We start from the raw sequence: 26,014 nt of genomic DNA, 5'->3' as shown, positions 1-26,014 counted from the left end.
GCTTTTCGGCTGGGAATCGTGGTGGTATGAGTCCGGCCCACACTCGGACCCAGGAGCCCTGCCGCTCCCGGAGAACTCGCTGCCTGAGCGCCTGTACTACTAATTTCTATTAGTTCATTGAAAGGAACAGTTAGTGCTTATACTGTTTGATCAATTTTACATGCCTATATCTGGTAATCTGAGCAACTACTTTGAAGATAATGATATGCAATACAATAACCATTGTTAATTTCCTACCATCTTGCTTTGAAATTATGTACCATTATTATCGTTTTTTAAATTCTCTTTAAAATAAAAAAAGTGAAAAAAGAAGAGAAAATTTGTTTTGGAAATGAACAGTTTCTTATATGTGTCAAGATATCCATTCTCCACAGTCTCAAATCTTATACCACTGCCAATATTTGGTTAAAAATAGCAACAATATGTTATGCCACATAAGAACATTTATAATTTCAAATGCTTTTACATGCACTGTCTTGTCTGAGGTGACCAACAACCTGTGATTTCTACATTATTGATTCATTTTCACAAAAGTTCAGTCAAATGAGAGATGATTAAAACTACAGCTTGTCAACATTATGTGCATGACATCACATGCTGAGAATCTTATACTGCCTCTCAAGATGAAGCTGTCCCTGATAATACATTTTCAGAAATAAAATTCTGTAACTGTAAAAATAAACACTAGTTATAAAGTATTATTTGGGCAGTGCTATCAGGTAACAATTACTACATGGTCATACTACTGTTGCATACAAGTTTATGGTCTGTGACATTAGAACATGTCTTGGTAGCTCTTTAAATCAATCTATCAAGCAATCCATCGTATATATTCATATACACCCTATCATGACATAGTTATTTATTCTTGCCATCGATCACAGTGGTACTGCCTGATTTCCTACTAGATCAAGGATACGTGCATCCGGTTGACTGTCTGCAGCTCTCTGAAATACCAGTGGCTGTTTTCACAGTACACCCTAGCTTTAGCTAGAGTGTAAGTTCAGAAAATAGGAATCAGAAAGAAGTGTAATGTCAGTAAAAATCCACACTCTTGTCTATGGAGCACGAAGCCTTCTGTGACTTCACAGCACTCCTTTCCCATCTCCCTTCACTCCAACTACACCAGCTTCTCTTTGTCCCCATGATGGCCGCCGCAAAGCCATGGGAACAGCTGCATCACACAGAGCCCATTTTCCCTGTGATCTCTGTACAGTTAGCTCCTGCTCACTATTAAAGTTAGCTTCTACTCACCATTAAAGGTAGCTTCTGCACCTCCTCCATGGGCCTTCTCCGACCGAGTATTTTAGGACCTCCTGGCCAACTATTCTATGTAATCCCATTTTATTCCCCTTATGGAACTTCTGAGTATCTCACCATTCACTCTTTTATTTCCTTGTTGACTGTTTGTCTCTCATACTTTAACTATAAGCTCTAAAGGACCAAGGCCCACATTTTCCTTACTCTGCACTCTCTTTCCCTACCTAGCACAGTGGTCAGCATAAAGCATGTGCTCAGTAACCCTGATTATACATATGTGGGAAGAAAAGACCAGATGAAAGAAACCAGCACCACGTTTTGTTCTCACCCACTCATTCATACAACATATGTGCTTATTATTTCTGGAGCTTACAGGCCAACAGCGAAAGCAGATAAATAAGTAGAATTGTTTGGCTAGGGCAAATACAAAACAGTTTCACAGCATGCAGAAATAGAACCTTCCCTAATCTAGGGCTCAGAAAGGCATTTTACAGGAGAGGTTGTTTATGAGAAGACCTAAAGAACAAGTAGGGTTTAGATTGTGGAGAACTTAGAGGTGGCCAGCCAAGGAGACAGTGCTTATGCACAGGAAGCAGCCTGTGAGAAGGAACAGGTGGCCGAGAGGGAAATGCAGGTCCAGAATAGCAGGAGGGGAACAGAGGGAGAACAGGTGCATGAAGACAATGGAGAGGAAAATAATGATCTCAGCAGATGAGCCCCTCACGTAAGTCAGTGGGATGTGGCTGATGGGTTGGGAGAGGGTGTGATCAGTAGATTGTTTTAGATTACTCCAGTTATAGCATGAAGAATGGCTCGAAGTGAAACAGGGCTGGAAGGGAAGACTCCAGAGAGGGGAATGCCACAGTTACCCAGGAGAGCACGGTGGCTTGGAGTAGGACTTCAATACAGCAATGTGAGAAAATAATGAGAACTGACATCTTTAGGGCAAATGAATAGAGCTGGTAGCTGGTTGATTGCACACTAGGTTACAGGGCTAACTTCTAGTGTGAGAAACTGGTGGAGAATGCTGGTGGTGTTTTCTGAAGTTGAGAACATTGGAGAGCCAGTTTGAGAGGAAGTGTGAGCATGTTCTGGATGTTCTAGGCTGGAAATGCCCATGAAAATTCTAACAAAATACTCCATCTGTCTCTGGCTGCATCTGAGGAGAGAGATGAGCCAGAGGTCAAAGTCAACAATAATATTATGAAGACCATAGAACATCATAAAGGTGAATGAGATTAGCTAGGGATGAGTGACGTGGTTATAAAATAGAAAGGGACCCAGAGCAGAGCCAGAAGCAAAAGGCAAAGGAGGCAGAAAGAGAAGTACAGAAAACTGAAGGCAAACCCATGTTTTAAAACTGGAATTCAACAGTCATGAACATAAGGGCAGAGAGCATTTGAGGAGGAGAAAGTGATTTGTAACATCAAGGAAATCTAAATATGCTCAGTTCAGTGGTTAAAATAGGTTTAGAGAGACTGGGGAAAGTGCATGCACGTGGGCCCTTTGTCTCAAATGGGAGAATCTACATGTGCAGATGTAACTATGGACACAAAATATTAGGGAAAAATTGTGTTCATACTGAAGATACACAGATTTTTTTCCTTGTCATTATTTCCTCAACAACTCTATTCAACAGTGTACAATGTGTCAGGTATTATAAGACATCTATAGGTGATTTAAAATGTATGGAAGATGTGCATAAGTCATGTCGGAATACTACACTATTTTCTATAAATGAAGATTCATGGATTTTGGAATCACTGGAAGTCCTGGAACCAGTCCTTGTAGAGGATCAAGGGACACCCATATAGATATTAGGTCAACAGGTTCATTATATTCCAGGTTACAAAGCTAGGGCAGGGAATGGAAGATATGGCATCAAGAACAATTTCTGGTTGTTTTAAAGTAGTGAGAGAGAATTGGGCATGGGGCGTCTGTAATTCCGATGGGAATAAACCAGAGTGAAAATGTGGACACAATGGAAAAGGATGCCAGGGCAGTCCTGAAGGCGACCAGGGGTAGAAATGGCTCTGGGCCGTGGGAGGCCACTCTTCCATCCTAGTGGACAATGGTGCAGAGCAAGAAATAGGAGCCCAAGTGCCATTCAGCTAATTTCTCTCTGATGACATCAGCAAGTAGTGAGACTGGAATGTATTGAGCACTTGCTATCTGACAGGCACTGTGTGTGCACAGGTATACTGTGTGTGTGTGTTTTCATTCAATTTTCACAACAACTCTATCAGAACTACAATTACTATTCTAATTTTATACATGAGAACATTTATCCAAGTTCACATTGTCAGAATTTAGTACACAATTCTAAGATTTTACTGTCAATTTTCTAACCACTAAACCTTCCTGTGTGGGTAACATTAATTGGAAGTCTTGGCAGGCAAGAATTGGCCTTCAGGGCCAGGGATACAGCTGAGTGGCACAAATGCCTGCCTGGCAAGCACAAGGTCCAGAGTTCAGTTCCTGGTACCAAAAAAAAGGTAGGGAAAGGAAAGATGGGAAGGAGGAGCATGAGGGGAAGAAGGGGGAGGAGGGGGAAGAGGGGAAGAAGGAGGAGGGGGAGGAGGGAGAAGAGGGGAAGGAGGAAGAGGGGGAGGAGGGGGAAGAGAAAAAAAGAATGGGCCATCAGTGATGGTGCAATTGGCTGGCTCCAAGGCAGGGTGACATGGCAGATAGGCATCATAGAGGAGAAACAGTTCATGGCAGGCAGAAGGTAGCAAAGCAAGCAAGGAACAAGACAAGCCTCTTATTGCCCTTTTATTGTATCTGGGATTAGGGCGATGCCAAACCAATCAGTGGACTGATTTAGGAATCACTTATCCTTAATTCTGGCACCCTTAATCCTAGCATTGCACCATGAATCAATCACACACTCTAGATTCACCCCCACCTACAACTGCATGAGGCTTTGGGGAGACACCTAGACACAAGCTGTAACACTAAGGAACTATGGTTTTCTCAAAGAGGGCATGCTGTGATGACAGTGGTCTCATCAAGAAGGCCTGTGTCATGGACAGAATGTGGCACACTCAAGGTCAGAGATAATTGGCTGTTCATCATGCTTGGTGGTAAGTGATCCTCAAATCTGTCCTGACCCAGCTCATATGACAGAATGGTATAAAGCAGCCATGAACATGAACATGAAATGACCTATGTCCCCAAACACTATAGGTTTAAATAAAGCAACACAGAAAGAATACTTCCCTTGCAGCAGAAACATTCAGTTTTACTAGCATCTCTATGGCAGACTTCCCAAACTAGGGAAACCCCCACCCCCAGGCCATGGTGGCAAGGAACCTGGAAAGGACTACTCAGCAGAAACACTGATATCTGGAGCTAGAAGTATCCAATTCAGCAAATCAAAGTGCATCTTACAATGTACGTGTGACAGCACTTTGGGGATCAGCTAACAGAACTCTTGACCCCTTTCTAACTGGATGTAACACTGAAGTTCCTGTTTTCTAACTAAGCAGAAGGAATCGCTAATCCTCAATCTATCACTGTTCCACCGTCAGTAGGTTCAGAAACAACAGATTTTCTTTTCTGCCAACCAGACCAAAGGAAACTATACCATGGACCAAGTACCACACTCTTTGAAATGATCAGAGCATGTGCGGTGGAATCTCAGTTTTTCCCTTCCTTTCCACTGTTCACTTCCCTCTTATCCTCCAGGCATATTGCTAAAACCACCAGCACAATACTGAGCAATGAAAGTTGCAGATAACATAATTCCTTCATTTATGACACTAAAGGAAATGATGCTAATATTTCACCATTAAGTATGATTTTTCTCTGCGGGGCTCTCATAGATATTTTTCATCAAGTTATAAAGGTTCCTTCAAATGCTTATATTAGAAGAAAAAAAGGTATAAAGGCAATAACCTAAGCTCCTATCTTAAACTTGAAGAAGAGGAGCAAATTAAACTCAAAGTCAGTACCAAAAAGGAAATAATCAAAATAAGAATGAAAAGTCACAGAACTGTAAAACAATAGGGAAAAATCAACAGAGTCAAACGTTGTATCTTTGAAAACAGAAATAAAATTGATAAACACCCAAAAGCTTGCTTATGAAAAGAAAGAATGCAAATGATCAACACCAGGAATGAAAGTGGGATATCAGGCCAAATCTTCCAGATACTTACGGACAATATTGAGATCATATTTAAAAATTATGTCAATAAATTGGAAAACTTAGATCAAGGGTAGAGAAATTTCTTTGTGTAAAGAGCCAGGACAGACAAACTATTTCAGGCTATGTCAGGATCTCATGCGGTCTCTGCCATGACTACTCCACTCTGCTGCCATAATACGAAAGCAGCCATAGACCACAGGGACCATGCCTGATCCAGACAGAGGGCTGTCATTTGTCGGACTCTGACTTAAAAATGGGCAAATCCTTTGAAAAGTACCAATTCCCAAAACTATTCCAAGAAAAGAAACCCCAAAGCTAAACAGATACATATGTATAAAGAAATCTACTTATAGTTAAAGAAAAAAGTGCCACAAAAAATTCCGAAGCTCAGTGGCATCATCAGTGACGTCTATCACAAACTCTTCTATAAAATGGATGGGGATGGGGTGCTTCCCACCCCTTTTGAGGATACCCAGATCCCCAATCCTGGCAAGCACATTAAAGAGAAAGAAATTATAGACAAATGTCTCTGATAAACAGATGCAGAATTCATTAATAACATAACAGCATAACCAAATGGAGTTTATTATAAAGAATCTATAGTTGCTTAATATCCAAAAATTCCTGACAAGGCTGAGGTAGTAGCTCACTGAGTGCCTGCTTAGCACATGTGAGATCCTAGATTCCAATCCCAGCATGTGTACACACACACACACACACACACACAAGCACCACAATGAAAAAAGGCAATAAATGACCCAGTAATCTCAAATTTGAAGAGGTCCAAAGTCTCCTCAGGACTAAAACTCTCTGAATATAGTAATGGGAGGGATTTTCCTTTACTGAATAAACAATCTTCAAAAATATAAACTAGTATCAGACTTAATGATGAAACATTAAGTTATGCTTGCCAAAAACTGGTAACAAAGCACGGACGCTTTACTACTTCTTCTCAACGTGGTACTGGAGGCCTTTGCCCGGTGGTGGGGAACCTATGTCACACATGTTGCAGCAGCCTGGTTTGTTTTCACTGAGAGCTCTAAAAGGTTCACCATTACTGTCCTAGCCAATTCACTAACTCAAGAAAAGCAAACAAGAGAAGACATAAAATTACCATTACTTATAGATGATATCTCTATGCACTAGAAAGCCCTACTGAAGTTACATATCTGTCAGCAGATTTGACAAAGCGCCAAGATATAAGGTACATATTTAAAAATCAATGTATTCCTATTACTAGCTAGAGACACTGAAAAATAAAATTTAAAAAATCCATATATAAAATAAAATCAAAACATATCACATACCCAAAACTACGTCTATTAAAAAGGGTGTAAGAATGTCTACACTAAAATTATAGACAAATGTTAAGAAGCATTAAAGATAACCTATGCAGAGATATGCCATGTTCTCAGATTATAAGAACAATTATCATTAAAATGTTTGTTCTTCCAAAACTCAGATTCAGTGCTATCCCATTGAATGCTAAACCCAATCAGGCTAAAATTAGGCTTTTAAAGTTAAGACCATGGTAGTAACATTTTTATGGAAAAGACCCTGGAGTAATCTAAACAGTACTGGACAACGGGAAAGAGCATGCTTTTAGACATGCAAAGTATTTCATGGCTACTATAATGTTCAAGACTGTGGATTTGGCAGAAGGGCAGAACAATCCAGTAACTAACTAGCAAGACTGGAAAGAGATCCACATGTATACAGGCAATTGACTTCCAACCAAGGTGCCAAGCTAGCAGAATGAAAAAAGGAAAGATATGAACCATGGTTCTAAAAGGAGAACTCAGAGCCATAAACACTTGAGACAAAGGTTACCTTTATGACTCTCAGGCAAAAATACCTTATATAGTATATGAAACTTTGGTACGTCAAAATCACAACTTTCCACTCATAATGCATACTGTTAAAAATGAGCAGTCCCTTCAGTTTGACAAAGGACTTAAATCCAAAATAAATCTTGCAATCAACAAAAGGCAAACCACCCAATTTTTAAAAATAAAGCAAAAGATTTAAACAGATACTTCACAGTAGAAGACAGAATGACAGTACATGAGAAATTGCTTAACATCTTTAGACAGGGGAGAACTAGAAAATAAAACAGCACTGAGATACTATTTCATAGCCACCTGCACAAGTGGGATTATAAAGAATAACATCACAAAATGGAGGAAAATATCTGAAGCAACTGGAATTCTGTTATGTTATTGATGGAGTATTATTTATGTGCTTCTTAAATGGTTAAATATACACTTTCTCCACTAGCAAACAATTTAAATTAGGTACTGAAGGAGAAATGAAAATATATGACCACAGAAAGAAAAAAATGAAAATATATGACCATAGAAAGAGTTTTTCAAGAATGTTTAAAGCAGTTTTAAGCTCCAAAGTGGAAATTCAAATGTCAATTAACAGGATGCATAGAAAATACCGTGGTATAGTGATACAATGGAATACTACTAGGCCCTAAAAAGAATGCACAGCAAAAACATGCACCCACTCAGATGAATCTCAAAAAGTTATGGAGAAATGTGAAAGGTCTAAGATCTACTGTATTTGCAAACTACCCTGTTAGCCTGCCACAGGTTTATGGATGCTAGCAAAGGAGAGAGATCCCTGAATCAGAGATAAGGGACAGCTTATTATTCTCAGGAGTAACAGGAGTGCTTACTATTAGAGCATCTGCACTTGTGCCTATTTTCTAAGTACACACTTTCACTGATTGTTCAGAAAGAGCCAGCTCATGCACAAAGCTATGCTCCAGGGTAGTATTTTGAGGTGCAGGAGCATAAATCTTGCATAAAAGACAGTAAGCTTACTTAACCTTTGCCCCAAAGATATAATAAAATAGAGTTAGACAATCTACCCTTCCCTCTGAGATACTCTATCTTCAGAAATGTTGACTATACAAACATTCTTGGAAAATGCGTACAGAATAACTGGATTTCTGCTCATAAGGTGTACACAAATGTGAGACCTATAAACATTATCTACAAATAATGTAAATGAAACACCCAGACCAAAACTAGATGCTAATGAGATTCCCCCATAGATTTTTGTTTTCTATTATTGTCAGTGTCAGGTTTTTGTACTAAGTCTATTAGAACTTCCTAAAAGGTGTAGGAAATCTTTCCAACTTTGTTTATCCTCCAGAGAAATTGAGTCAGTGTGTTTACTTGTTCTTTTAAATGTTTGATACAATCATGGGAACAAGGCTCTATTTATAGGAAAGAGGTAAACATCACTGGCTGTGGCTATGTTGGCTACAATTCCAGTTACTTCTGTTGCTAATGATCTGTTCAGATTTCCTCCCTCATCATGAATTGATTGTAGAAAAACTATTCAAAGAAAACCATCCCTTTCATTTGGACTTTCAAATAAAGTATCATGCAGTCATATATGGAACATATCACAATCTTGTAGTGATTTTTAAATCTCGTACTTTTGAGGATGTTTTCTTTCTCTTTACCCTGAACTGACAAAACCCATATGCTGTTGGTCTGTTCAAAGACCCAACTACTGTATTAACGGATCAGACTGAAATTTCATGACCAACATGAATGACAAATCCCTCTTTCTTTCACCTCCACCCGTCATTAAAGGATCCTAAAGTACTAGAGGAACTGTTCTTTCTCTAAAGCAGGGGTGGCAAAGTACTGGCCACTAAATCTGGCCCACTATCTGTTCTTATGAATAAAGTTGGATTGGAACCCAGCTACCCCTATTCACTTACAATTTTACCTATAGCTTTTTCCCACCATCACAACAAAGATGTGCAGTTGTGAAAGAGTAACATATTTACCATCTGTTTCACAGAAAAGGTTGGTCAACTTTGCTCTACAATTCAACATATTCATGGCAGGAGTTCTCTATTCATGGCTTGCTTTGTATATAAGTGTTTCTCAGGGTTTGCTCCTGGGGCCAAAGACCCCTGCTGGCAATCTGTTAGGCTGTACAAGGAATGGAAGGAGTCCCAACTGTCCAGTTCATCTACACTTCATCTTTATTGCTGACCATGGACCCTCATGTTTTTTTTGTCTTTGTTGAATCTGAGTTTCTAATTTTTCTGGAATTTCATTAGGTTAAAATAGGAGTATCAAAGCCTACCTGGCTACAGCATCCTCATTTTGTATGTTTGGCTGATTTTCTTTGCTGTTAGTTATCCATTAGGTCCATCTTATCTCTTGGCTAACTTCCAGAAATTCCTCAAATTATCTGGCCCAGTATAGTTTTTCTAGAAATAACATTTTTCTCACATGCTTCATCATTCAATATATAACCATCTTTTGGTACCCACAGGGGACACTTTCCAGGAGCCTTCCCCACTTGGATACCAAGCTTCACATATGCTCAAGCCCCTGATGTAAAATGGTGCAGGTCTGTGTATAACTTAAGCACATCCTCCCTATGATTTCAATGATCTTTACATTGTCTATAATACCAAATACAATGTAAAGTTTATGCAATTAACTTTATACTGTATTGTTTAGGCAGTTATGACATGAAAAAGCTTGTACACGTTCAGTACACCTTTTTTCTTAATATTTTCAATCCATGTTGATTAAATTCACAAATAGGAAACCTGCAGATACCCAGCACCAACTGTTATTTTGCGTGAGAGAGAAAGCAAAAAGGGCTTTCCTCGTGATCTTGTTATGGGTTCCTGTAGATTATAAAGCATGAGCTATCAGATCACATTTATACAGAGGCAGAAACAAACCACAACAACAAACCCTCAAAACCTCCAAAACTTGTGTCCAGTGTATCCTGGGTGGCACCAGAACACACAGGTTCCCCAGTTCAGGTAATAAAGGCCAGGCCAAAGTAAGCCCTACCGGTTTTATAACCAATTTTTAAAACATATTTTCTCAATGACTGAAAGTGAGGCCCAGTTGTCTTTAAGCAGCAAAGTAAAGATCTCTTTCTTTTACATTTCTGAGTCTTTGTGCTGGTAGAGGATGGATGGTTAATGAGAAAAGTTTTATTTCTCATGAGCTTTATCAAAAGCTCTCTGGGAAATGCCTCATCACATTATAATTATTGTTTAAAGTGCAAAATGCTTCATCTCTTGTTTAATGATTTTTCCCAAAGCTCAATAATAGAGAAGAAGAGGAAAAAATTTCACTGGGTATCAAGCCTCCAAAACAAAATATTTTTGCCCAGGAACCTTCAGCCTGAGAAACTAAATTTATTTGTCATATTTTCAAAGACTGACAATGCAGGGATGTATACCTGAAATGCTGTATTTTTGCTGCTAGTCCCAATGCTATAAAACATACAATCATAATAGGTCTCAGGGAAAGAAATGAGCTTAAAATAATTATCTTAGCTTATTTATTGCACCATAATTTGCAAGCAAGAACTAAGGAAAGAAATTACTTGTTCAGGTAGGCCATCAATTACAGACAACCGTGATCTCTAGTTTTAAAATTAAGCTATTTTAAAAGACTAAAGATCATTTTAAAAACTGCACACGGTATTAGTAAGAGTAACTTTTAAAAGGAAGAACTCTACACGGCTTTCAACTTAGATGTACACACTTACACAGTCCAAACCACAGGAGTAGCAGCATGCACAGGTTAGCCTTCCTAACGTACATGTTGGGATCAGCGGCAGAACTAAGACATTATACTGAAAGAATCTGGCTGGTCTGCCAAAACATTCCAAATTTTACCAAAATGTGTTTCATAAATTAAAACATAAACGCTTTCTTCACAACCTGTATGGTTTCTGCCTTGCTATACTCTCACCTCAGACGTACACACGGATAGACCAAACACATGCACGTGCATGCACACATGGAATTATAAACTCTTGAACAACATGGAAAACTTAAAAATATATTGAGAGAAAAGAAAGCTAAATTGTGTTCATTGGGTGAATAAGTTAAAGCCCTTGGAGCATAACTTTAGGTATAAGAACAGAAAAAAAAAATTCAAGAATCAACCCAATGTTGTTCACGGGGAAGAAGTGGAAACTTCTTGTAGGGCCGGGGATATAGCTCAGTGGCATATGTGCCTGTCTGGAAACTTCTCGTATACTGATACTCAGAAGGTGAGTTTGGCGTATCTTCCAAAGGTCTGACCTAGCAATTTTATATCTGGAAATTCACCCTGGGGGAATAAAGAGAAAGGTGTATAGTAGGGCTATACCAAGCTTTTTACTGCAATAGTATTCATAAACTAAAACTTTAAAAAGCACCCTATCCAGCCAGTATTGACAATAATAATAATATATTCCAACATAATGGACTAGACTAACATGGATAGTTTATTAATACAGAAGAATTTTATTTTATTTTATTTTATTTTATTTTTGTTATTTTGAGACAAGGTCTTGTTATGCAGTTCAGGCTGGCCTTGAGCTCACTTTCTAGCCCAGGCTGGCCTCAAACTTACAACGGTCCTCCTGCCTCAGCCTCCCAAGTGCTGGGATTACAGGTATGTGTCACCATGCCAGTCCTTACTGAGGAATTTCAAATAAAACAAAATACACCCAAATGTAAAGAATACAGCTATACAAAGAGAGGGAGAAACAGAGGGCAACAGAAACAGGGGAAGGGGTAAAAAGAGATTGGTGGGGAGTAGACAGGTCCCTCCCCTAATGACAAGGATGTACTGAAAGCCACAACAGCAAAATTAGGGTTATCTACAGCTTCCTGTGACATAATCATAAAATATGAACTGGATGATGGATGAGTAAAGCGTTGGGTAAAGGACAGATGAAGAAAGTAATATGATAAATGTGAGAGGTATACATGTGATAAAGAACATAAAATACTAAGTACAAAGTCTAGATGGTAGGCAGAATGTCACTATAAAAATCTTTCAAATTTTCTATAAATTGTTTTCATGGTAAATTGTTAGGGAAAACATTATATGAACTGTGCATCACATCAGACACAACCATCATTGTCATCAGTTTCACAGCACCACAACAGCCATCCTTTGTCACACTGTGCTTAAGTTTTGCCACTTTTTAAATGAATTGTCTCTTCCATTAAATTTCTTTGCTTTCCCATTTTTGTCAGCTTTGTCTGCTGTAATGTAAACTCAAGTCTTTAAGGAGAGTCTGGATTCCTTTCGTAGCAGCAGTAGCCCTAAGGATGGATTTCTTCATCATTATCTCCATATTTGAATTAATTCAACTCCAAACATTCTTTGCATTAGTGTCAAGGTGTTTAGAACTGTATGGTGGAGTTGGGCTCAATACCACGCATTAGTGCGCACCCTCCTGGATACCCACTCCCCCTGTAGTGCTCATCCTCCTCCCTCACACTCTGCCATGCACTTTCAATAGTATCTTAGGGTTGTTTTTTTTTGTTGTTGTTGTTGTTTTGCGGGGGACAGGGTCTTGCTATGCAGTTCAGGCTGGTCTTGGGCTTACTTTGTAGCCCAGGCTGGTCTTGAATTTGCAACGATCCTCCTGCCTCAGCTTCCTGAGTACTGGGATTATAAGCATGTGCCACCATGCCCAGCCTGAGGTTTATTTATTTATTTTTCAATAGTATCTTACATACTTTAACTAACTTAATGCTTTTAACTACACTGACACAGTTACTATCTCTTTCCCTGTTTTACAGATGATAAAACTGAGGCCTAGACCAATAAAGTAGTTTGCCCATGGCCTCACAGCTAATAAATAAACGGTGGGAGCTCACATCTGAACCTTCAAAATCATGCCCTGGATTTCTTTTTCTTAATCATATGCTACCATTGCAAAAAGTTAGTGAATTCAAAGGTAGATTTCAGAGGTCATCTGAATTGCAGTGTGAAAAGTTTCAGGGTTGGAGAATATGAAATACAGTCACAGAGAAGAAGGGAGGATGAGAAGTTCTAAGACACTACCATTAATAAAATTCTAGACGAAGAAAATAGGGCAAATGGGAGCAAAGGCACTACTCAAATCAGAAATGGGTGAATTTTCCAAAACTAAAGAAAAACATGTGAATGGAGATTCCAGATGTTCATTCACTCGTTAGCCAAGTCAATGTGAAAAGCAGGGAAAAAACCCTACAATTAGATGCAGTATTTACCAATATTTTTTCTCTAGAAAGTAAATCTATAGATTTTTAAAAAACCTATTCTTTCACTGTTTTATTGTCTTCATCTTTAACATATACTACAGAAGTCAAACTTGAAAATAGTAATATTGACATAAATAAATACCCATAAAATGTCAATTGCTGTTTTCAGCGATATCTAGCAATCACAAAATGACAAGCTAGAGGGAAGAGACAGTTAAGAAAAAAAACAACTTAGAATTCAACAAATGCAAAGATATTTGAAAGAAACTGAATCATATATCTTTAAGTCTACTACCTAAAAATCGATACCCCATATTCCAAAGAATGGAAAATCAAGAATGGGTTTTTCTCCAAAAAATAAATGGAAAATGATGGATGAATCAATGAAGTTTACCCCTTCAAGTTCCCTCAAGTCTACAAAAATACCTGTTTTTTATGAAAATCCTTCAGGGCTGTTTCGTAGCCTTCCTCCAGCCTACTGAAGGCAATTCCTACATCTGTAGTCCACCATATTTGTGAGCTGGTCAGTGCAACCTGCGCTGGGAAATCGAAAATCCACAGTTCCCTGGGCTTTTCCTCATAGGCTGCTATGGCTTCTGTGATAGACTGGCGCACTGTTTCTTGCATGGTGTGCTCGAGCTGCAGAAGCCAAGTTTCCACCTTTGAAAGCAAAATGAAATGTTCCAGCAAAGACTTAACTATAGAAGAAGGACCATTCCATCCTCCTACTGGCTCAAAGGCCATACAAAACGTAAGGCCCCATGTGAGTTCAAGTTAAACCCAAGTAAAAAGCTACAAGTGGGATAATAATTCATAGGGGAAGCTGAACAACTGATGTATTTTTCCTGTATGAGTCTGTCTTCTCTGAGAAATACTGCTCCGAGTATTTTACCTACCAGAGGGCTGACAACTTCTGCAGCCTAAACAAAGCATATGTTCTTCAATATCTGCTCCTCAGCGCTGAAGACAAAGGAATTCTAGACCAACAGCGAAACCCAAGAGCACAGCTACCTATAGAGGGGCGAGGCATATTCTAGAGCAGTGGTGGCGAACCTACAGCATGTGTATTGTTGTTGTGGTTGCTTTAACACAAAAGATGTTAATGTATGACTTGTTTTTCCTAAACTAAAACCTCAGTATTCAGGTTTAATTGCAGTGTTGGCACTGTTGTAGTCAGGGCTTGCAAGGGAAACCATACAGGACACATAATTTATAGGATTATTTTATAATAGTCATTCAAAGAGTCAGGTTCAAAAGAGTGAAGGAAATCTGTCATACACTAAAGACCCAAAGAATCTAGCTGAGGGCCTGGATCCCCTGGCAATGTCCTGCATGAGCTCAGCTGAAGACTTAGAGCCCTAACAATGACCCCCACTAGCCCAACTGGAGGCCAAGAGCTCATGATAATGTCTTATGCAGGTTTGCTTCATGGATCTGTGCTTGGAAGGTCCAAAGGTCAGAGGTGGAAGCTAGAAAGTCTGTACCAGCGGGATGAAGGATCTGTGCTAGCAGGCTGAGGGATCTGCACTGGAGCCAAGAAGAGACACTCAAAGCAAGGACCAGAGCTCCCTCAAAGTGAACCACAGCCATCCTCAGTGACCACAAGGTTCGGAGCTCCTCAGACAATGAGAACTGCCGAGTTCATATCAGGAAAGCCAGCACAACACGTCTCTCCAGGAAAACCGACAACGCCTCTTCTTCCTCTCCAGTTCTCCTTTTTATGCTGCTGGCAACAATCCTCAGGTGGGCTTCCAGTACCCAGCACTATGCTGATTCAGTTCCGCTGGGTGTTACAAGTTGACCACCAGTTGTCAATCTACCACAGGCACTATGTAATAAATTAGTGGGCTTAAGTTGCTCTTTGGGCACTTGTCTCTAAAAGGTTCGCCATCACTGTTTTAGAATTGTGGAGATAATGGAAAATTCATTTTTAAAAATATATCTTCTGATAATTTTTCAATCTCCTGAAAAATTCTCCTCTAAAATCTTCACATTTCTTAGTCTTAAACCAAAGTGTTTTCAGCAACTATCTTAAATATATTTCCTACTGGTTCTAATCTTCACACTTGTCAGAAATTAGACAGCAAGCAAGTATAAGAGATAGGACAACTGCTGACTTGTGAAAATTAATCTTTTTTTAAAATTTCATTACAAGTCTATTTGCTCACACAAATGTTTCTTAGACAGTTTTCCATCTTGTTCAAATGTGCTTTGTTATAGTCATGCATTTTTTTTATCTGACAGTATCACATAACTAAAAGGATACCTGTGTTATTTGCAAATCATTGAGCAGAGCAATAAAAAGATGACTACATTAAATAATTCAAAAGGCCATGTAAGATGTTACAATTGATTTCTTTCCTCACTCCTATGAAGATGGCAGCAACATTCCTAGAACTTCTTGAAAATCTGGAAGGAGTGACAGGTGGTTAATGAGCTGGCCATCTTTCTCTTCAAAGAAAAAGTCCTGCCCTGCCCGTGGCCCATCATTTCATATTAGAAGTCTGCTCCTCTGGCTGTACAGCTGGGCTTTGTTAAACTACATGAGCGCAGGTTCCCTTATGTAATCAGTGGGGCCCTGTATCTCCGCTTTAATCACACAACTCTTAAGGCCACTGGGCAACAAATCTCGTACACTCAATAAATTGGCCATTATTTGGGCATCTCCCATGTATTTGGAGGTCGCTATCTCCAGTGTCACTATCTCCAATGTCACTATCTCCAGCGTCACTATCTTTCCTCAACAGTTTGCAAGTCAGCATATCAGCCCATGTGCAGATGACTGAGAAAATGGCAACTTAGTGTGATTCCAGAGCTAAGCTCAGATGAAGCGCTTGCTTGTGAGATATTTCCCTTTTGACACTTTATGATCTCTGCCAACCCTCTACGATAACAATTACGATTTCCCATTATTATTAATTATGTGCACGTCCATTTCCTTATTGAGCCAAAAAGCTTCTCAAGGACAAGAGCCATGTCTTACTCATTTCTGGGTCCCTAAAAACCTAATGGCATCCAATACATAGTGATTATTTGATAGACATTCCAGGAATAAAATATCAATAGACTAAATTGGGGTGGACCAATTATAAAACTGTAAAAAGACAAAGTAAAAAGCACCACTGTGTAAAACAAAGGCAACTGGAGAGTACATGCAATCTATGCTCAAAAAAAGTCTCCAGCATGAGTTGTTTGTATAGAATTTATTAGAGCACCACAAACTTTCTATCAAGGGTTCCTGCTGGGGACAATCGCAGCCATCAGCTGGACTCTCCCCCTCTGGGCACCATGCCAGTACGTGAGCTGTCTGCTAGGAAGGCAGCAGACAGCAGTACACTTTTGTCAAGATAGTTTATGGTGACTTTTTCTAATCATTATGATAATATCCTAAAAGCCCAAGAGATCAAAACATATATTTTAATCAGAGTACTGTGCCATCTGCTTCCCCTTCGTTTGGCATGATTTTTCCTGGTACAATATTAAAATGCAACAAAGAAGTAAAGGAAACCCTTGTAAAATAAGATCACCATCACATTTCTCCAGAGAACACTTCAGGGAAGTCTTTGTCCCAGCCTAAGCGGTTCTCTGGTGTATGATGATCCCTCAGTTACTCTGTGGGTTAACCCAAACTGTACAAGCATCATCAGAAAAAAAGATGCAACTCACCAAAATCATCTGAATACACCAAAGAGTGGTGTTCACAAATTGTAATGAGCTATTCTTTTGGATAACTGTTGAAAATGTTCCTGAGATATTTGGTTGTGAGAGTTGAGAGTATTTGAAGTCCGCAAATCACGGTATGCGACATCAGCGTGGTAGCGCATCAGTCTTACTTAAAAACAGCCATTTGCAACATTCACATTGGAATACTGACCCTCAAAGCATCTTTACAGCGTGTTACTCCAAGTTGCTGTTTCAGTCAAACCCTTCCTCTGCTCTTTGAGCTGGGGTGAAAGCTATAAACTTTGTAGAAAGCCCAATTGCTGGGTTGCATTTGCTACTGCTTCTGGGTCCACTCATTCTACCTGCGACAGTACCTCTGCCTAGCTCAACTCCTAGCACCTCTGACACTCTGCTGGTAAGGAAGCCAAATGAGCAAATACTGGTAAGCATGGGAGAAGAGACCTCTGCCACAACAGAAGTCTGTAAACAGGAGTCTCCTAGCACAAAACCCACCAGAGCTTGGTCTGACATGACTTGCTTTTTTCTTGTTCAATTGAACCTTTTGAAATTACGCTGAGGATGCTCCTCTGCCACAAAAAACTTCATAATCAAACCTTTTTGTTTTTGCAGTGCTGGGGATTGGCCCCAGAACCTTTTACATACACCAAAACTGTGCATGCTAGGCAAGCACCCTAGCACTGAGCCATGGTCCCAAGCCCACTAATAATCCCATCTTACATGGCCTGTGCATTCACACTCAGCTTGGAATGCGACATGCTCCTTTTCTTTGCTGTACATTCCAACTGCTCTGTGTGCGGAAACATCCTGATTATCTTCAAATTGCAGATCGGCGATGCTGTCGAAGAGTTTGGCAAGGTGACGTGTTACCTAAGACAAGAGTAACAGAAAAGAGTTTCCTGTGGTCAGTGTAGGCGGGTACTCTTGAGAGGACACCCTATGAAGCTGTCTCAAAATGTTTTTCCTTAAAGTAAAGGACACCTCTAAAAATCTCTAGGTAGATTCACAGCCAAGAAGGGAAAGAGAGCAGACTTTATCACCAGGCAAATGATTACCATCTTTCTTGGGGCAGATGGAGTAAAGGCCAGGGGAAGCATCAGGAGTGTAAGTACACTTCCCCTAACTGTGGTGCAAGCATAAGCTGGTATGGAAAATAGTTTCACTGTTCCTCAAAAAGTTAAACACAGGCCTACCAGTGAGCCAGCAATCCCACTCCTAGTCTCTCCCTTGGAGAACTGAAAAACAGGTTTCTATATATACACATTTATAGGAGCATTATTCACCGTAGCCAAAATGTCCATAAACAGGTAAGTGGATAGACGAATCATGGTATATAAAGAAAATGAAATATGGTTCAGTCAGGAAAAGGAAAACCACAGGTTAAATGAAAGCATCCAATCATTAATGCCCATCTATTGCATGATCCCATTTATAACAAATACCAAGAGTAAGTAAAATCATAGGTACAGGGGATTGGGAGTTTGAAGGAGCTGGGGAGAGGGGCTTAGGCAGGGTGACTGCCTAACGGGTATAGTGCTTTATTGAAACGATGAAAATGTTTTGAAACTAAGAGATAGTGGCTGCATAGCATTGGAAATGTACAAAATGGCACAGAATTATACAGCTTCAAAATGGTTAAATTTATGTTACAAGCATTTTATCTCATTGCAGAAGAAAAGCTGCTCATAACCACAAGGTGGTTTGCAGCTATATAATATTTCCCAGTTCAGAATTTCCATCTGTGTAACACATATTTCTTCAAAATGCAGTTTTACCAGACTTGGAAACTAGATAACACCAACCTCTAGAAACGAAAGCAACTTTCCTAAATCATCTGCATGACTACACCAACATCAGCACCGGAGAGGAACTCTTAAAGGGTTAATCTTGCAAGGTTATAGCCTTTACATTTCTGCTGCTATTGCTTTTTCAGTATTAAAGAGAACTGCATCAATAAGTCTTCCCAGTTGAAAACAGATGGGTTTTTGAGACTTGGGCTTATTTTAAACCTACACAGAGTAGTAGTCGGCTGATCATGGCTTGGGTTATCATATTCTCCTCCATCCCTGGACCTTCCCCAAAGGACACTTATCCACAGAAAGTCTCTGCAATAATCTAACAATTCACTCTCACAGCTGAAGTGGCCGCACAGTGCACAGATGTCGAATGACTTCTACTGGGTAATGGTCCTAGAAAATACTCAGTTGAAAAGCTGTAGGATAAATGAGACCTCAACCACCAGGCAAGCTCACGCATTATAGCTTTGGTGAGAAAATCACTTCAAAACAACTTCTGGCCCTGTAGTCCCTCAGTCAGCATCTGGGAAGTACAAACCTCATAGCTTGCAGTTTGCCTATTATTTATATCTGGCATGACTGAAGTTGGTATTTTAATACTGTCAAATTTGCTGCAGGAATTGGATGTTTTTTAAAGAATGCAGACTAAATTGCCATCAGATTTATTCCACTTCTAATGGTCTCTGCATTTCACAGAAAATTAGAATTCCTTCTTTCTAGTTAGCTATTTGGAAAGAAATTTTACTATACCACTAAAAAAAATAAAACTAAAAATGAACACTTGATAGGGCCTTCTTAAGGGAGCCAAAAATTCATATTTTAAGGATGTTTCTAAATGGTTAGCAACAAAAGCTGAAATAATGTTCCCTCCATATATGAAAAGTAGGTGTATCTACCCATGAAGAAATGCCAGCAGGACTGGCAAGACGTAGTAGTACGGGATCATAAAAATGACCACATTAGCTAAAGTCTCAAGAGCCATGTTAATCATCAGTTGGAAAACTCATACAAAGGCCTTTAAACATTTGTTGTAAAAACATTAAAACCTCTCACTGTTGGTTACAAACATGTAAGGAAACCGCAGGCAAAAACCCTATAAACTAGTATTTAGTACACTGTGATTTAACACAACAAATATGCTGAAACTTAAGTGTTTCATTTGTAGAAAGCTTTTCAGAAGTAATTTGAACAGTGCTTGCCTTCTCCTTCCAGTTTAAGATATAAAACAGGAGTACCTGTGCGGGGGCAACTACCTTACTCCTTTCAGAATCGGATTAGCCACCAACGTTTTATCCTTTGAGCTTCTTTAAAGTAAGGTTTCAGAAGATCTTTTTGTCTCCTCTGAGACACTATCAATCTTTCTGTCGCAATCACTGGTCTCACTTATATTAGGAAGTTAGTTCTCACCAAGTCCCTGGCCTGGCTGTGTGTCTAGACCCCCAGATGTCACAGGGCCACCCCTCCAGCCCAGTTCCTTTTCGGGAACTCCATCTGCCTTTGTTTCCAATTTCACTTACTGCACTATCAGTTTTCGTTTTTGCTCCACTTTCACTTTTGTTACTAACTCTCTCTTTGCATCATTTTTTGTTGTAAAATGTCACACACGTTCATCCTAGGGACAAGGAGATTGTACACTACAAGCTTGGTTGCCTGTGTGCAAACACAATGACAGAAGTCCAGTGGCTTATCACCAACTGAATTTGAAAGATGGGACGTAACTGATCACTGACCATGATGTGCATCTGTTATTTATGCAGTTTTGAGAGAGAAGCTGCAGTCACTCATAGCTACTATACTGTAGAATTTAAAATTTGGATCATATGGTTAGGGCACTGCTGTTTTTAACCAATCCTTGCTTGCTGAAATTCATACCTAGCAGAATTGTGAACAGGAAGAATCACTTACTGAATGGAAGAAATTACATTTATCTACCTGTAAATAAGTCCAGAACTATGTACATATCTATGTAACTTTGTAATTTAAAACACAAACCAATGCAGGGATTAACTGATGTCTCCCCATGACTCATACATGCTGTTCACCTAGAAAACAAACATGAAATTACTATACTTTCTAGTTATATTCTCAAATCATTTGCTTTTTCCTATATAATCTATTCCATGTTTGCTCAATGTATGTAAAGATGCTGCTTCTCATGGACTGAGACAAAGTAAGCACGAAGCCTGGTACCACTCCCGGGCTGGAGGTCACCTCAGAGTTCATTCATATATGCTCATAACTATTTATTCAAAATATTTGTGGGAATATAAGCAATGAGCAAAATGTAGACAGTCTCATATTTTGTGGCTATTTTCTAGAGAAAGATAAACTGAGTCCATAATTTTTATAAGTATAAAAATTTAAGCTAATCTGTCAAAATAGTACATTTTTCTGTTTTATTTTTAAAATAATACTCAGTTCTTTTTGATGGTGCATGGAAACAGGCACAGAACACTGTTGAGAGCACATCTGCAGAAATTTTCAAAAGTTAGTTGAATCAGTTATGCAGCATGTTATTACAATGAAACCTTTTGTAGTTATTAAATATCACGTGGCAGAAAAATATTCTAACTTTGATGAAATATATTTTAGGACATACACAGACACATTAAAAACTATAATCACTCAACACTAGTGTTTGGGAGTATATTATTCTTATCTTCTTACTATATGTTTTTACATTTTTCAAACCTCCAACAACATACACTCACTTCCATTATCCAGATCTGCTTTTACCAAAAATAAAATCAGAGTATATATAATTGTTTTATAATTTGATTTTTCATGTAGTAAGATAGCTTAGATGTATCCACACATCAGTGCATATGGGCTGATTCTGGTTCTCCCTTACAATCTCTGGCATGCATATTTTGTATAATTTTATATCAATGTATTCATAACACAAATGATGACTTTTTTCAAATAAACACTTGGAAATGGATATCCACATACATAAAGGTGCAAAAAGGCTTGTGTGTACAACTTGATAATGTATGTGAACTCAACTCATAACTACGACCATTAAGAAGTTGAACATCAGCATCCAGAAGACATGTCATGGTCCATTCCAGTTATCCTTCATTTAAACATAGACATATCTTTCAAAAATATAGACACTACCTTTATAAAGAGAATTCACACAGCATGTGTCTTTTGTGTACACCTCCTAATGTTCAACATTACTGAGATTGATTCATGTTACTAGTCATAACACTGGCTGGTTTTTCCTTGCTATGTGGTATTCATTGTGTAACTATAATATATTTACCACCATTGTGAAAGGACATTTAAATTGCTTCTAGTTTGAGCTATTATGAATAGTGCCATTGTGGAAATTCTTGTATCCATTCCTGCTGAGTACACATTGAGGAGATGATCTGCTGGTAATAATATATGGTTATATTCATATTTAGAAGATACCACTGAACAGTTTTCCTGAGTGGCTGTGCTACTTTACAGCCAACAGATAAACAGGAACATTCTCAATGCTCCACAGCCTTACCATTATTTAGTATTGTAAGCTTTAAAGTTTTGGTCTTTTGTGGGATAGATCTTATTATTGCACTGTGTGAATAAATGCATATTTGAATCCCAGATCATGTCAAGAATTGAGGACATACGTAAACAAATTAATAACAGAGGGGCAAATAAATACCAGGCAGAGTATGCCAGTCTAGTAATGAGTCAGAAATCCACAAATATTATGGCTTTACCCGTCCTTCCTTACCGATGCCCACACAGTGCCATGACTGAAATCAAGATACAGTATCTTTAGGAAGGAAAAAGCAAAAGTGGGAAGAGGAGAAAAGCTCCATATATTAGTCCTTGATATTTTTTGTTTTCAAATTTCAAGCAAAATCTTTTACTTTAAGAAGCATTTAAAAGTCCTTGAAATTGATGAACATGTATTCATGTATTTAAAATGTATGTGTGAATATACAGTTAATGTGCATCATTAACTTCTACAGTATAATAAACTATTCTCAAGACTTAGTGACTTACAGTAGCAACAGTTTCATGGCTTTCTAGTTCTGTGTGTTGGATATTTGGGTTGCCTTAGTGAGCCCCACATGGACCTTCTCACATTTGCAGTCTACCTGTGGTCCATATCTTCTCTCACGTGTGTGAGGGGTACCAAGCTGGTGGCTTGGGCAGGGAAGTGTGCTTCTTATCACCCAACACGATAGTAACTCATTCATGCTGGGGTGGTTACAGGTTTCCGAAGAGCAGCAAGAAGGTAAGGCTCAGTGAATAAGAGCTTGAGAAGCTCTTGCTGATGACGCACTGGCCAAAGCAAGCACATGACAACCCAAATGCAGAAATAAGCTCTAGCCCTTGATAAAAACTGTAGCATCACATTTAAGGGTTATGAATGCAGGAAGAAATGTGGTCATTCTCATTATATGTTAAGTATATTATTTATACTTACATATTTTGCCTGTCACTCAATAACCAAAAAGTTAGTACCTACTATTTCTCATTTTGGATATAAGGGAATTGAATTTCCAGGACACAAAGCATAACACAGTAATCAACAGAGCCAATATATAAACACATGTCTATATGATTCAAGATTTCTCTTCTGTACCATCTGCCTTCTGAGGAACGTGCCTGTGTTGTCTAGTTACATGCAGTTAACACTTCAGTGTTCATAATTTGTGTGTGTGTGTGTGTGTGTGTGTGTCTGTGTGTGTGTGTGCAGACTGAGAATCCCATCTGGTGTCATTTTCCTTCTGTTTAAATCACTTCCTTTAACATTTCTTATAGTGCCAGTTTGCTGGTTATGAAATCTCCCAGCTTTTGAATGTCTGAAAACATCTTTACTTTGCCTTCATTTTAAAGGTATTTTTCACTGGGTAAAGAATTTCAGGTTGACAGTCTTTTAAGGGTTGCTCCACTGCCCACCCACTTGCATTGCTTCTAATGTGAAGTCCGTTGTTACCCTTACACTTCTTTCTTTGTACATGCTGCGGTTGTATGGATGTTTAGATTCATTTATCATTGTATTTGACCAATTTGAGCAGTTCAGTGCAGTTTTCTTTACTGTTTCTTGTTGGGCTTTTTATTTTGAATCTATGAATTTATACTTTCCATCAATTTGCAAAACTTTTGTTTTTTTGTAAATATCTTTTCTTTCTTGCTTCCTGAACCCCCTGCACTTTCAGTAGTAAAAATACACATATGGAAGTTTCTTATACAGTGATACCTTGGTTCACAAACTTGATCCTGTACACCATTCTGGTTGCAAACTGAGTTGGATGAGTACCAAATCAAATTCAGTGGTTAGCTCCAATGTTCATCTTGTGGGAGAAATTGATTCACTTCTCATCCAGTTGTTTGTGACCAGAATTGTGCAGAGAATTATTTGCGAACTGAGGTACCACTGCATTTCCCATATCTCTGCTTGATTTTGTCAACATATGCAATACAGGTGTAATAATTTACACTGTCCTTGTCTCCAATTCTAACATCTGTGTCAGTTCTGGATCCATTTGATTTGCTGATTTGTCTCTACTTTTATGGGTTGAATATTTCTACTTCTTCACATGCCTAATAATCTCTAAAGAGATGCCAGACCTTGTGAACTTTATCCTGGTTGATGCTGAAAATATTCTCCTTCCTACATTATTTGAAATTTGCTCTAAAATGCAGGTGAGTTACTTGGAAACAGCTTAATTCTTTTGGGTTTGGCTATAAAGATTTTTTTATTAGTGCTATTAAAACTTGCCTTGCTGAAAAAAATTGTTTGGGAAGACTGGAACACTGTCTAATTTAGAGCAAATTATTCCCTACTACAAAGCAAGACCTTCCCAGTACCCTATCCATAAAAAGTTTCTAGTCTAACTGGTGAAAATAGCCCTACTCCTAGTCTAATGTACAAACATTGACACTGTTGTCTCTAATTCTCTCACACGACATAATGGATCAGGTGGGTGTACTTCTCCTAGATGACTCTCCAGGCATGGGTATTTTCCTCACATACATACGCTAATTGACACTCTGTTAACAGACTACTCAAAGGAACTTCTCCGTAAGCCTGTAGACAGTGCTTCCCTCTTTGGTATTCAATTCTGCAAACTCCAGGTCACACCAACTCCTTTTTGTATGCCATGGCCTGAAAACTCTCTCAAGGCAGCAAATAATAGCTCACTCAATTTGTTTCGAGACTCAGAAATCACTGTCCTCCGCTGACCAATGCAAAGTGCCTAGAAAGCTGCTGTTTCATATATTTCATCAAAGTTTTTGTTTCAGGCAGGAAAGCAAATCCAGTTCCTGTAATTCTCCCTCCACAGTCAGAAGCAGGAATGTCTTTCTCATTGTAGTTTTAATCCTTACATCCCTGACAACTTATGAAGATGAGCAACATTTCACGTTTACTAGCAGTGTGTGTGACCTTGGGAGGTCAGTCTGAATTCGAGATTGGGGGGAGGGGATTAAAACTGACCTTAACCTAGCTTATCCACAAACAACAATACTGACGGCCTTCTAGACAAAGCAAATGGCATCATTCCGACAGCTCAACCCTGGCGTCTTCCACTGGAAACTTCTGTTCATAGAATGGAGGCTACATCAGTAGCGGACCTCCCCGGCTGCTCAGGCTGATCAGATTCCACAATTAACTTCAGAACTCTCTCCAGGACCAACACTCTTAAATGGAGTGTGGGTGAGGAGAGGAGGGGGACTGAAGAATTCAGGTCATTCACAGGATGTCTGGATGAGTTATCTGGTCACAAACAGTGTCTTTTATGGGGAAATTGCATTGTTAGTCCACAAGCCGGAGTGGCCTTGTTATCTCAGTCACACTACAGGAAGCATATTCAGGAACGTTTAGCACAAAAGGCAGCGACGGAAAGCTCTGCCTGGTGGTCTGAAACTGATTTCGATATTGCAAAGAGGGTAAGAGAGTATAGCAAGGTCATGTTGTCCTGCGTAACTGCCAAAAACAATCCCTTTTCCAGAGTTAGTGACTAAGAATTCAGAATGCAGAGATCTGCAGAACAACCTCTTCTCTTAGGGACGGATGCTGATTATGGCTGTAGATGACATAAACTTCCCTCTGCTCCTTCGCAGTCCGCTGCTCCAACAAGTCCT

At 39.1% G+C, this 26,014-nt stretch overlaps 1 protein-coding gene across 2 annotated transcripts in view; it reads right to left on the bottom strand.

Moving 5' to 3' along the window:
• Dnah11 (dynein, axonemal, heavy chain 11) overlaps positions 1-26,014 on the bottom strand; it is a gene marked incomplete at its 5' end in the record, with an annotated part of 307,294 nt that overhangs the window by 197,502 nt on the left and 83,778 nt on the right. For both annotated transcript variants that reach the window (XM_005377377.2, XM_005377378.2), the window contains 2 exon segments: positions 13,872-14,105; positions 17,847-17,996. In XM_005377377.2, the coding sequence (XP_005377434.2) occupies positions 13,872-14,105; positions 17,847-17,996 (384 nt within the window).

The sequence above is a fragment of the Chinchilla lanigera genome, unplaced genomic scaffold, assembly GCF_000276665.1.
Source record: "Chinchilla lanigera isolate Chin_1 unplaced genomic scaffold, ChiLan1.0 scaffold00009, whole genome shotgun sequence".
NCBI lineage: Eukaryota > Metazoa > Chordata > Mammalia > Rodentia > Chinchillidae > Chinchilla > Chinchilla lanigera.
This window is presented reverse-complemented; position numbering and strand designations above follow the sequence as displayed.